The 13,264-nt window shown below is 37.3% G+C and overlaps 2 protein-coding genes across 9 annotated transcripts; both read left to right on the plus strand.

The window, feature by feature from the left end:
- The first annotated feature begins 3,738 nt into the window (after window positions 1-3,738).
- LOC110428622 (protein FAR-RED IMPAIRED RESPONSE 1) lies at window positions 3,739-8,464 on the plus strand. Of its 8 annotated transcripts, none has more exons than XM_089785689.1 (9): window positions 3,739-3,863; window positions 4,280-6,602; window positions 6,693-6,749; window positions 6,865-6,933; window positions 7,033-7,101; window positions 7,318-7,386; window positions 7,584-7,661; window positions 7,732-7,955; window positions 8,133-8,464. In XM_089785689.1, exons 2-8 carry the CDS (start codon window positions 4,344-4,346, stop codon window positions 7,813-7,815), a joined length of 2,685 nt encoding a protein of 894 aa, XP_089641815.1. In that variant the 5' UTR covers window positions 3,739-3,863; window positions 4,280-4,343; the 3' UTR covers window positions 7,816-7,955; window positions 8,133-8,464. The 8 variants fall into 8 exon arrangements, with proteins under 8 accessions (XP_089641815.1, XP_021300170.1, XP_089641813.1 ...); XM_021444495.1 differs by having other exon boundaries at window positions 3,745-3,863; window positions 4,196-6,602; window positions 8,129-8,464; XM_089785687.1 differs by having other exon boundaries at window positions 3,745-3,863; window positions 4,196-6,602.
- A 164-nt stretch (window positions 8,465-8,628) lies between these two features.
- LOC110428623 (AICARFT/IMPCHase bienzyme family protein) lies at window positions 8,629-13,136 on the plus strand. The gene is made up of 11 exons (XM_021444503.2): window positions 8,629-8,940; window positions 9,033-9,108; window positions 9,347-9,443; window positions 9,790-9,892; window positions 10,006-10,139; window positions 10,396-10,573; window positions 10,846-11,000; window positions 11,469-11,678; window positions 11,844-12,191; window positions 12,379-12,505; window positions 12,739-13,136. Exons 1-11 carry the CDS (start codon window positions 8,673-8,675, stop codon window positions 12,888-12,890), a joined length of 1,848 nt encoding a protein of 615 aa, XP_021300178.1. The 5' UTR covers window positions 8,629-8,672; the 3' UTR covers window positions 12,891-13,136.
- Window positions 13,137-13,264: the final 128 nt, after the last annotated feature.

Genomic DNA, 13,264 nt, shown 5'->3' on the forward strand with positions numbered 1-13,264 from the left:
AGATTTTCATGCAAAGCCAAATATTTCATAGCCCATGTGACCGCAACGAGTTAAAAGAGCGTTACAAGCGAAGATGGTTAACTTTTTGAGTTGAAGCTTGGCTAGCTTTACTTTACTTAGATTTCAACTAGAAAGGAAAGTGCTCAATGCCTGTACAAGAAGCATGTCTCTTCACATATCGTTTCGAACGGTTTGCCCTTGAAATTTTCTATCTGGGAACTGAGATATAATAAGGAATCAGTTCATGAACTTTTACGAACTTTTGTCAATCATGTGTATTACTTACCCACTTCCATGTAAAAATTATGTAACCAACATTCCTGGTACTAAATGTGTAGATATCGTTTTCTACCGCACAGTATGGATGAATTTGTAATAAATAACGTATATTTGGTGTATATTTTTGTATTTTCTTTCTTATTACCACCATTTTGTAGTGCTTTAAACGTCAAAGAGCACATGGTGGCCATTTCAGTGCAGGGTTATAATAGTATATTGCTTTTCAAATATCGACTTTTTATGTAGGAGTAGGAATGCTTATATGTAAGCAATTCACTCTGCAAAGGTGAAATGATTCTGGGTTTCACTCAGTCTAGACCGCATAAAGTAGAAGTTTGGTACAATTCCCTCCTTTTTACAGTGATTTGCTATCCTTCTCAGCCCAGCTTCGAAGGAAATCTCTTTGAATCCCAAATCCTTCCTGGACAGGCATGTTCATGAAGGATTTCCATGTCAAAATCCTTGGCTTGGACGACTACAGCCTAATTAGTTACCTGGCCAGCCTAGGTGAGGTTGTTTAAACAAGATTCAGGGTAAAGAAATGGAGTGAGCGTGGAATTTTACTGGAAGAGCAGGGACATGATCGGCAAGGAGTGGAAAGAATGATTGAAGGCAGTGGCCATGGTGGTAAAAACATGCTGAGAAAGTACAAAAATACTATTATTAAAACGTCAGACCTCAGGAATCATAATTTGACTCAAAATCATATGAGATGACTTGAAATTGACAGTCCATATATTATATTTTTTCATGTGGACCTGCTTTACACTATCTCTGTCTCTCTTTCTTCTTTTTTCTATAAATTACAGGTGACCTGTTTAATTATTTATGCTTCTGTGAAGGAAAGACTTATTGAATACATAAAATACAAGTACTGATAATGGGTGGATAATTGGATCCAGATTAACCCATTTTTGTTGAGTAGGTGGGTGTCAAGTGGGAGGAGGACAGGCACAAAGGCACAAGGGCACAAGTCAAAACTCAAAGGGGTTGAAAACTTGGGCAAGTTGATTGATTGAGTCGTCTGTGACTGCAAGGGACGAGGGGGTCCTACTGCCTGAGGGGGGATCACATTTTCACATGGCAGCTTGGACTTGCAGGGCCAGAGAAATACTGAAAATTTTTGTACTAATATAGAGAAAAAGGGGAAAGGAGGGAAAGAAAGAAAACCACATGCTTGCTGCTGCTGCTTGCCTGAGAAACTGATTAAAGATCGCGTGGCTTATTTGTCAGGCCTGTGTGAACAGAGACATTCACTGCGAGACATCCAAGATGTATAACGAAGATCTCTGCGGCCCCTCTCTCCGACAAACACAAAACTTACCGAGATTAAAGCATGGAATGCAGATGCAGTGCTCTCTGAAACCCCATATTGAAATTATATGGCTACAATGTCAGTCAACTTGAAAATTTTCGTAGCTTTTGGGTAACATCGATCACACACCAATATTTTCATTTAGTCTGTTTGTTCACATCTTGAACTTGTAAATTTCTTGCTTTCACAAGTTCAAAACTATGCATGTATGTCATCACGCACACACACAAAAATGCACCTGAAGCAATAGAAAACTCTACTTGCTATAGCTTGAAAACAGTTGGTATCCAACCATGTATCCATGTATGTCCAAGTTCGTGGATATTAACCATGCATGCATCTATGTTTTCTTTCTAAGTATGTCATCGTACAATTTTTCTTTTTTCAAGAAAATTTCTTGAATACTCAACTCTCTTAGTATTCTTTTCAACTATACTCTTAGCATAGACATCCTCCTAGCTAGGCTATAAATATGTATCTAAACAATTCAACCATTGACGAAAGCCTTGCTTGCATAGTGGGTTTTGGTTCAACTTTAACTGGTCAATGTGAGAACAAGAGCTTAGGTTTTAAAAAATTTTGCCTTGGATGCTGCAGCTACTGCAGATTCTATCTGTGGATTTGGTTGCATGAATATATATGTAGCTGCTGGGTGCTGTCCTGATAAATATATGTATATATATATATATATATATATATTGGTATATATATATTTTCAGAGTGTCTCTCATGTGCATAGAACATGGGCTTCGCAACCCCATTTTCCCCTTTGTTTTGGGGTTTAAAAAAGAATGATTTCCATTGACATTGTTAAACCTTGTCGTGTCAGTGTCCACGCGGTTTCAAAGCTTTGATCATCTTAGCTGCTTCTCTTTCCCACAAAACAATACTTCACTCACCTATAAAACAAAGATAAAAAGAATCCATCCAACTCAGGGCGGCTTCTTCTATCTTCCTTGGATTTTCATTGTTACTCTTCCTTTTGGCTAATTCCACATTTTCTATTTCTTTTTTCCCTTGAGTTTTGGGTTCTTTACATACAAAAGAGATAACTTTATTAACATTTGAACAGTCAATGTCTTGAATTTCTTCAACTCTAAACCGACCATGTCAATATATATATATATATATATACACACATTTTGTACAGTATAATTTAATTTATAAAAATATTATTAAAAGGTAAAACGAGTGCAATTAAAAAGAATTTTAACGATATTATAAGAAAAATTACAGTCGAAGGTCAAATTTAGTGGTATAAACAATCTGTGGGTGTTGTCACTTGTTTTTAGACAATTAGGTTAATCATGCTTTATTAATTAATTAATGCTTCCCAAAACATGGATAAATCTATTAATTAAAAAGTTGGGTATTATTATATGTAGGTCAACATTTTGACTAGGGAGTCATGTGATTCATGTAGTCTCCAGCCTATAAATATTATAAACATGTTGTTTTTTTTATTAATCTATTCAAAGGAAATCAAGGCTAATTAAACACCAAGAACATGCTTCACTTAGGTCAGAAAATTAGTTTGATACTAACCTTAATGGAAGACAAAAAAAAGATAAAAATAATAAAAAATTCAGAACTACAAATTGGACATATATGACGTTAAGCTATTGGATGTGCCTGTCATACACTCTTTGTGACCGTTATATAACTTAGCACTACGTTTTGAAAATTTCAAGAGTATAATTTATAAATCAGTCCAAAATAAAGGATTAGCCGATTAATTTGGTTAGTAATTGAATCAACCAAAATGTTTGAACCCAAACCCAATTCTCTTAGTTTTATTCTTTCTATGTTGTATACTTTCTTATAATTGCTCATAATCCTAAACCAATTAATTCGATTAAATAAAAAAGAATTTTAAAATTAAAACTGATCGTATTCATTTCGAAATGGACGAATCATTTTTTCGATTTTATTGGATTAATTTTCAAACAAAGTCCAAGGGTCCAATTTGTCCCATAAAAGGACATATGGAATGGACTGATGGGCCTAGGCCCAAAAATTTTAAAACTGTGTTTTAATTTTGGGCCATATGTTCTGTTTCATAATCTTTGGGCTGAAAATATTGGAACGGCCCACTACCACTAGAAAACACAGGGACAGGCGAGTATGGCATATGCCAAAGATTGCGAGTACGGCATTCTCGTCTCATGCTTGCCCTAACTAAATTTCTTGTCTACTCGCTCTTAAGCCTCTCTCTCTCTCTTTGCCTGCTTACTGATCAAATCCTCCCTTAAATCCTGCTTCAACTCAGGTAAACTCCTTCACTCTTTAATTTCCTTCGGGGTTTTTCGCCCTTATTCTTTAAAAGAAAAAAGAAATATTTTTGCTCTTAGTTAGCTTCCAATACCAACAATTTTCCATGGTTTATACCTCTGGTAGCCGTTGGCTTTGTTTTTCATTGACAGCAGTGTGCTTTATAGTTTGGGTTGAGTTAATATGCATGGTCTCAGCTGTTTTGATTTCCATCTTTGGTTTATCTTATTTCTTCAATCATTTGATTGAAATATGCTCACTGATATGTTTGCAAATAACCCAATTACTGATATGTTTGTCAAAGTTTCAATCTTTCATTTGTCTTTTCAGAAAAGTTTCGGAATTTGCAATTTTTTCCCTCACTTGGGTTGAATTTGAAAGCAGTTTATATTGATGTGGGAACTTTACTTTCAGTTGATATCTTGAACATGTGTGGATTGTTTCTCTCTTGCGATTTGGGTTAAGAAAGGATTAAGGAATGGTTCCCACGGGGATTGATCTTGAGCTTCCGTCTGGAGAGTATCATAAGGAAGACAACAGACCCAATGTGAACATTAACATGATGGAGGGTGGTGATGGAAGGCATGACAGAGGCAGAGTCAGCGGGAATGATGAGGGAAACAGTGGGCGAAATGTTGGTGTAGCGGTAGTAGATGCAAGACCCAGAGCATACACTGGAGGTGAAATAAACTTGAATTCTGTGAAGAATTTAGAGCCTCATGATGGAATGGAATTTGAATCAAAGGAGGAAGCTTTTTCATTCTACAAAGAATACGCCAAGTTTGTCGGCTTTACCACTATAATAAAAGCTAGCCGTCGATCAAGAATTTCTGGGAAGTTTATTGATGCAAAGTTTGTATGCACTAGATATGGAAATGAGCGAGAGTCTGGTGGAGTGGGGACTCCAGAACCAGTTCCAAGCGCAGATATTCCAACAACCATTCCTGTCAAGAAGAAAAGAGGTAGAGTTAACCGATCATGGTCAAAAACAGACTGCAAAGCCGGCATGCATGTGAAGAGAAGGCAAGATGGAAGGTGGATTGTTCGTAGTTTCATCAAGGAGCATAACCATGATATATTTCCAGACCAGGCATATTTCTCCGGAGGTCATAGAAATTTAGGTCTAGGTAATAGTAACGTCCATACATTGCATGGAAGAACCAAAAAAATGTATGTTTCCATGTCCAGACAATTTGGTGGGCACAAGAAACTTGAGAGTCATAAGAGTGGTGACACAAATCGATTACGTAGCTGTCAGCTCTTGGGTTTAGAGGAGGGAGATGTTAAAGCCTTGCTTGATCATTTTCTCTGTATGCAAGATGAAAATCCTAACTTCTTTTATGCTATAGATCTCAATGAAGAGCAGCGCTTGAGAAACTTGTTTTGGGTTGATGCCAAAGGAAGGCTTGATTATGGCTATTTTTATGATGTGGTTTTTTTTGATACCACTTATATTAAGAATGAATATAAGTTACCATTTGTTCCCTTCATTGGTATGAATCATCACTTTCAGTTTCTGTTACTTGGGTGTGCGTTAGTTGCTGATGAGACTAAATTAACTTATGCCTGGCTCATGCGGGCATGGCTTAGAGCAATGGGTGGACGACCTCCAAAAGTAATACTAACTGATCATGACAAGGCATTGAAAGAAGCTATAGCAGAGGTCTTTCCTGATTCCCGTCATTGTTTTTGCTTGTGGCATATAGTGAGCAAGATACCCGAGAAGCTTAGTTATGTGATGGGGCAACATGAAAATTTCATGACCAAATTTGATGAATGTGTCTTTAAATCTTATACCGATGAGCAGTTTGAAAAGAAATGGTGGGAATTGGTTGATGGATTCAATTTAAGAAATGACATCTGGTTTCAATCATTATATGAAGATCGTCAACAATGGGTACCAGCCTACATGAGAGGCGTTTTTCTTGCAGGAATATCTACAATGCAACGTTCAGACAGTGTAAGCTCTCTCTTTGACAAATATCTGCAGAGGAAAACTATGTTAAAAGAGTTTTTAGATCAGTATGAAACACTTCTACGAGAGAAGTCTGAAGAGGAAGCTAAAGCTGATTTTGAAACTTGGCATAAACCACCTCAGTTCAAATCTCCATCACTTTTTGAAAAACAAATGTCTCCTTTGTACACACATGCAATATTTAAAAAATTCCAGGTTGAAGTTTTGGGAGGGATTGCTTGTCACCCAAGAAAAGAAAGTGAACAAGGAGGCACTAAAACTTTTAAGGTTCAAGACTTTGAAAAAAATCAAGATTTTATTGTGGTGTGGAATGAGGCAACATCAGATTTATCTTGTTTATGCCGTGGTTTTGAATTTAATGGCTTTCCTTGTAGACATATACTGATTATTCTGCAGTTGTCTGGGGTTCAAAGCATCCCTTCACAACATATATTGAAACGTTGGACAAAGGATGCAAAGAGTAGACAAACCACAGGAGAAGAATCAGATGTTCTTGAGACTAGAATGCAACGTTACAATGATCTTTGCCAACGGGCCTTTAAATTGGGTGATGAAGGGTCTTTGTCTCAGGAGAGTTACAATATTGTACTCAATGCTCTGGAAGAAGCATTGAGAAAATGCGAGAGTGTCAATTGCTCAATTCGGGGTGTAACAGAACTGATGTCGCCACAAACTCAAGGCTCTCGTCACTTTGAAGAATTGAACCAAAGTAACAGCACATCCAAGGCAGTAAAAAGGATTAATGCATCCCAAAAAAGACAGGTCAGGGAGTTCTCTGCTGTAATGGTTATTAAATTCTAATTTTTAACCCAACCTCTATGATTTTCATCATACCTGTTTTGGATCTTTTAGGGATATCCAGAAGGAGAGATCTCAAACTCTGGGATGCCTGACAGCTGGCAACAAATGGTTAGTGGTTGTTGTGTGCCTGTTCTAACATACTTTTACTATTCCCCTAAGAAATTCTGCTTGTGAAATTTTATTGTAAAACAATATCGTAATAGGAATTCCAAAATTGCTTCAGGGACAATCAAATATACGAGTGCCAAGCCTTGAATGTTCTTATGAGTCACAAGAGAGTATTCGTGGGATGGTATGACTTAGTCTTTCAGTGACCATAATGTGGAAAAGAAACTTGTACCATTTCAACCACATGAACAGTTTTACTAAAATTCTTGGGTTGTTTTTGTAGGAACAACTGAATTCAAGAACTCCAGCTATTGATAGCTATTTTGGTGCTCAACAACTTGTGCAGGGAGTGGTATGAGATTGCCTCATCATGGAAAAGTGTCCTTATATGATTATTTGGTTATTGATCTAGGATTTTGCCAATAAACTAGTTATTGATCAAGGATTTTATATGGTTCTTATAGACTTCTAATAATCAACATAGGATAAATTCATATGGTTTTACAAGCATGTTGGTTTATGTTCGTCGGCACAATTCTTAGACGGTATGATTTCATTCTTGTTGCAGGGACAATTGAACTCTATTGCCCCACCACATGATGCTCATTACATTACTCAACAAAGAATGCATGGGATGGTATGGCTTTCTGTTATGTGATTGCTGAGAACTTTACCTTTTATACGGATAATGATGGTATTGAGGGGTTTTCATGCTTCCAGGGCCATACCACAAGAAGTATGGTTCCCTTGTATTGAGCTCTTCTCAAATTATCTTTTGTGTTTGAATAAGCTCCTTAATCTTGTTAAATAATGATGCCTGTTGTGCCTTCACAGGGACAATTACACTTCAGACCACAAACTATTCCCATTTGTTATGACATTCAAGATGATATACAAGACATGGTACTCAAGGTGCTGTTTGGAATTTTCTGGGATTTTGTTTCTCTGATTTTTTTACATCAGGATTTTGCTCTTATTTCAGGACCAACATAATGTAGGAGTAGGTCCCCCTCAGTTGCATGGCATGGTATCAAAACAGCTACATTCCAAACATGTCTCTCGTTAGGTGACGTTACAGAACTTGTCTAACGGAGGTGATTGAAGTATTCGACTTAAAGAACTTGTCTAACGGAGGTGATTGAAGTATTCGACTTCAGTAATTGATTGTCATGCTTGTCATCAATGAAATTTAGAGTCAACAAGCAAGTAACCATCCGCAATTTCTTTTATGTTTGTTAGTAAAATTTTTCAAGCATTTGATAATTTGGCTGCAAGAGATTTGAATGTAGAGGTATTGGTTCAAGGTTCAAACTAGTCACAGCCCTAAATCTTCTAATCAAAACAAAACAAAGATTTAATGGGAAAATTTTATTTTGCAGGTAGGGTTGACTGTGGAGATTCTGTATTTATTTGCGCTGACTGACATTGGTTCCATGGACATTAAAGATGGACAATCAAAGTATCAATCCATCATCATTCACTGCACCCTGCTGACCCTCTTGAAGATGCTAACAAGTTTTCTTTTCCCCTTCTTTTACTGTCAGCAATGCTGCCATAGCAATTCTGTAAATGGTGTTTAGGCTTAAGCGTCGCAGAGTGTGTTTTTTCGCCATGGAAACCCTGAATTCTCTCTACTAAGAGTTTTACCTTTTGTATATTAAACAGTAATGTATATTTCATATTCTTTTATTGTATCCGCACACAAGTTTTCAGTATCCGAAGATTATAGAAAAATTTTTGCTCTAGATACGTTGATTACGATTCAAACAAGCCATTACTAAAACCGAAAAATAAGACCATGAATGTTAAAGAAAAAAATAAAATGAAAAATAAGAAACAGCGGTAGAAATGATAGAAGATTCTACTGCCACTATTTAAGGAGAGAGTGTGTGGGAGTGGGACAAAAACAAAAGAAAGAGAGAGATGTTTGGGGCAGCTGCTTATTCTTCTACTACTGCCGCCACCACCGCCGCCAACGCTGCCCACGCGGAGAGCACTCTCAACACCGTTCGCTGCGCCTTCCAAAGGAATACTCTCATTTCTCCCTCTCCTTCTCCTTCGTTTCACTCGATTGTCTGCGGTCGCTTTCGTTTTCTATCGCTACGCTCCAGCAATTCTGTTTCAACCAAAGCCATGGCTGACTCGCAAACCCTCGCTGTTCCAAAACACGACCCGCAGTCCTCTGCCCCCGGTACTGTACTTGCCTTCCCTTTTCCCTAATGTAATATTTTTTTTAACAAAAAAAAGGAGATGGTTTTTTATGGCTTTTCTGCTCCCTGTCAGGCAATAAGCAAGCATTGATATCTTTGTCCGACAAGAAGGACCTGGCCTTTCTTGGCAATGGCCTTCAAGAATTAGGGTAAATAAATGACACCCTTTTTTTCTTTTTGGATATTTTCATATTTTTTACGCATTGTTTGCTATGGACTGTTGTTGCTTTTTCTTTGTTCTTCTTTTTCAACTGGAGTTGGTAGGGTCTGTGTAATCATTATCAGTGTAAAATGTAAAGAAGCAGTTTTTTTTTTTTTTCTTTTGAAACTGTAAAGCTGCAGTTTTGAAGCCAATTTGGTTTGAACTTGCTTCTTTTAAAATTATAGGTACACAATTGTTTCGACTGGAGGAACTGCATCTGCCTTGGAAAGTGCTGGTGTCCCTGTAACCAAAGTGGAGCAGCTTACTTGTTTCCCTGAAATGGTAAGCTGGTTCTTATTCTGTGACGTCCTGTCCTGCTTAAATAGTTTTGTTTTTATATAGCATGTCCTCGTCACAGCTTCTAGGACCATTTAAGGGGGAAAACTGAATCAAGTGATTATGACATCCTCACTGATAATTTATGATGCTTGTAGCTGTTTTGCTAATAAATTTGTTGTAGGAAAATGAGATAAAAGAGACTTGAGCAAGAAGTCAAAGCAACTCATTATCTTCTCTATTAATGATTGATCACCATACTTTCCTAATGATTTCATGTCATCACTAGTGTGCCTTGATTTCAGCTCTGAAGGTGATTAAGTTTGGAGATTAACTGTAGTGTCTTTTACAGCTTGATGGTCGTGTGAAAACTTTACATCCTCACATACATGGTGGTATTCTTGCTAGAAGAGACCAAAAACATCACATGGAAGCTCTTAATAAGCATGGAATTGGTAAGTTTTAAACTTGTGAAACTCTTTTATTTATAAAGACTTCTTTTCCCACCATTTTATCTTCCTTTCTCTTTTTTTTTTTTAGTCTTTTAGCTAAAATAGTTTCTGTTCAGGTACATTTGATGTGGTGGTTGTGAACTTGTATCCCTTTTATGATAAAGTTACTGCCACCGGAGGAATTGAATTTAATGACGGCATAGAGAATATTGATATTGGTGGCCCTGCCATGATTAGAGCTGCTGCGAAGGTAATTGTTAATGATTTAGTAGTGAAGTTGTACGCTTTTGCTGTATTTCTCGGCCCCAAGTGTGTATTAACTGGAACTGATTTCATGTAGTTTCATGTTCCAATAAACAGTCTTTATCCATTACCAAGTTGATAAAAAAGCAAATCTGAACAAGTAATTGAAACACATTGGTGGTGAAGGGCAACTCAAGTTGAATAGGTTAAGCATTTTTTATTTTAATTATTTTGTACTGCAAATAACACATTCGTTTAAACAGAATCACAAGGATGTCTTGGTTGTTGTTGATTCACAAGACTATCCTGCACTCCTTGAATACCTCAAAGGCAGTCAGGATGATCAACAGTTCCGGAGAAAGCTTGCTTGGAAGGCTTTTGAGCATGTTGCTTCTTATGATTCTGCAGTTTCAGAGTGGCTCTGGAAACAAACTGTGGGAGGTATTCTCTTACTTAAGTTTAGCTACAAAATATAAATTTGGTCATTCTTCTGGAAATGGTCTCTAATCATTTGATGATGTTTGGAAGAAAAGAATGAGACTTCTGATGCTTTAAGCTGAGGGCTGACTAACCAAATATACTATGAAATAATAAGGGAACAATTTAATTGTCTTCTTTGAAAAAGCAATGTGACAAACTCATTCAATTTGTTTTTCTAGTGCTATCTATAATCATTACAATTTTGATTGACAAAATTCTTTATCTGTTGGAAGATAAATTCCCTCCCAACTTGACACTTCCATTATCCCTCAAAAGTTCACTTCGATATGGTGAAAATCCTCATCAGAAGGCTGCATTTTACATTGACAAGAGTCTCTCTGAGATCAATGCTGGTGGTATTGCAACAGCTATTCAACACCATGGGAAGGTGAGATGGATTGAGTCTGTGATCTTGTGATTGTTTATGCTTGCGAATAATTTAAAGAATGGATGAAACACTGAATTAACTGGCATGTTTTTCCTTCCTACCTTTTCTTGTCCAAGGAAGTATTTGCTTTTACTATTTTATGCAGCTTTGTTCTGTTGATAAATTCAGTGAAGGAATATGAAGCTTTTCAGTTGCCATACTTCCGCCTTTCCATATTGTGTTGTGACAACAATATTTTTTCTTCTATTATACAAAGCCTGCTAGAATTTGTATTGTAGCCTATTTCTAAAAGGTGTCTTTTTGCATTGCTATTTTTTTTAGATTTGTAGTTGTGGACTCAAAAGCCTCAACAAATTAGAGTATGATGATTTTTATTCTTTTTCTTCCATTTTAGGTCTCAGCCTGTGTTATGTTTGCTTGTCAGTTTTGTTCCATGGCATATCCTTAATTCTATTTATCTTGGTACAGGAAATGTCATATAATAACTATTTAGATGCTGATGCCGCATGGAACTGCGTGTCGGAGTTTAGGAACCCTACATGTGTGGTTGTAAAGCACACAAATCCCTGTGGGGTAGCTTCTCGTGATGATATCCTTGAGGCTTACAGGCTGGCTGTGAAAGCAGATCCAGTGAGTGCGTTTGGAGGAATTGTAGCCTTCAACATAGAAGTAGATGAGGTAAGTTAACAAGCTTCTTGGAAGCATTATATGGAGTTGTGCTGCCATTATATTCCTATATGTTGGGTGTGTGATTGTTGAATATCATTTTATTTGTATGCTACCCTCAACATCAAGATAAGAGTGATAGACACATTTTGATTGCTTACTTTGTTTGGCTTTTAGGCTCTTGCTAGGGAGATCCGAGAGTTCCGAAGCCCAACAGATGGTGAAACTCGGATGTTTTATGAGATTGTTGTGGCTCCTAAGTATACAGAGAAGGGGCTTGAGATCCTCCTTGGAAAATCAAAGACATTGAGGATCCTTGAGGCAAAGAGGAATGAGAAAGGAAAGCTCTCACTTCGACAAGTTGGTGGTGGTTGGTTAGCCCAGGATTCAGATGACTTGACCCCCGAAGATATTCAGTTCAATGTAGTATCTGAGAAGAAGCCACAAGATAGTGAGCTTCGTGATGCAGAATTTGCATGGCTATGTGTTAAGCATGTCAAAAGCAATGCTATTGTAATAGCAAAGGTTTGTATTTTATCTTTTGCTAGGATGTCCAAAATTCTGGTCAAACCAGTGCTTAAATGACCTTGTTGGCACAGATTCTTTTAGATAATAGTTCTCCTCCCTCTTCTAAAAAACGTTGGGACAAAGTAGCCATGAAAAGAAAGGCATAATGTTGTAAGATCTTCTAACCCTTGACATCATTTGTCAGGACAATCGTATGTTGGGTATGGGAAGCGGCCAGCCAAACCGTCTGGAGAGTTTGAGAATAGCTTTGAGGAAAGCAGGAGATGAGGTCAAAGGAGCTGCTTTGGCTAGTGATGCATTCTTCCCATTTGGTAATTATTACCTTTGAAAGCTTTTGCACTTTAATGTTGTTAAAAAAAATCATATTTTGCTTGTAAGTTAAGCAAGTAAGTAGTGGAGAATGTTAGGAAGTAAATGGCCATGCTTGCAGGCATGCAATGGAGGAATGATTCCTCAACATATATTAAGCTGAATGTAGACCAAGAATTAGCAAAAAGCCTCTATAATCTGTTTGTTAACAATGATGTGTTCTTTTTATAAACAGCTTGGAACGATGCAGTGGAAGAAGCTTGCGAAAGTGGTATTGGAGTCATTGCTGAGCCTGGTGGGAGCATTAGAGATGGGGATGCCGTGGACTGTTGTAACAAGTATGGAGTTTCATTAGTTTTCACCAATGTGAGGCACTTTAGGCATTGATACTTGCAGTCTCCATTTTGCCTCGGTTCATCCTCATGCTTCAGCCTAGCTCCAATGGGGAAGACTGTAGTTGCGGGAGGATGCATGAGTATGCCACATTGTTGTGCAATTTATATGACTGTATATTCACAGCATAAGAAATGTTGTGTTTATATTTAAATTTTTGAAGTTGATCCTGCAGTTTTGTACTGGACCTCTATTGCTGTTCTTTGTTTGCAAAATAATAGAGAATGAGAGCTTAATTTAGATTGTCCAAAGCCCCTGACACTTTGACCTTAATGGCAAAATTCTGAGGCCCATCTTTCTCTCCTTTTTAAATGTCCCTCATTCTTTAAGTTTCTGTTACCACAGATTCATAGTGAAGTAGTGAACTG

This window comes from Theobroma umbraticum, unplaced genomic scaffold, assembly GCF_002168275.2.
Source record: "Theobroma umbraticum cultivar Fairchild unplaced genomic scaffold, ASM216827v3 scaffold_1682.0, whole genome shotgun sequence".
Lineage (NCBI taxonomy): Eukaryota > Viridiplantae > Streptophyta > Magnoliopsida > Malvales > Malvaceae > Theobroma > Theobroma umbraticum.

What these genes read in the sequence shown, in the direction of transcription:
- LOC110428622 (XM_089785689.1), top strand. Translation starts at nt 4,344, where the DNA reads ATGGTTCCCACGGGGATTGATCTTGAGCTTCCGTCTGGAGAGTATCAT. An exon ending in AAGAGAGTATTCGTGGGATG is followed by an intron (nt 6,934 to 7,032) that starts GTATGACTTAGT and finishes TTGTTTTTGTAG; the next exon opens with GAACAACTGAATTCAAGAAC. An exon ending in TACAAGACATGGTACTCAAG is followed by an intron (nt 7,662 to 7,731) that starts GTGCTGTTTGGA and finishes CTCTTATTTCAG; the next exon opens with GACCAACATAATGTAGGAGT.
- LOC110428623 (XM_021444503.2), top strand. Translation starts at nt 8,673, where the DNA reads ATGTTTGGGGCAGCTGCTTATTCTTCTACTACTGCCGCCACCACCGCC. An exon ending in TTACTTGTTTCCCTGAAATG is followed by an intron (nt 9,444 to 9,789) that starts GTAAGCTGGTTC and finishes TGTCTTTTACAG; the next exon opens with CTTGATGGTCGTGTGAAAAC. An exon ending in TCAACATAGAAGTAGATGAG is followed by an intron (nt 11,679 to 11,843) that starts GTAAGTTAACAA and finishes TTTGGCTTTTAG; the next exon opens with GCTCTTGCTAGGGAGATCCG.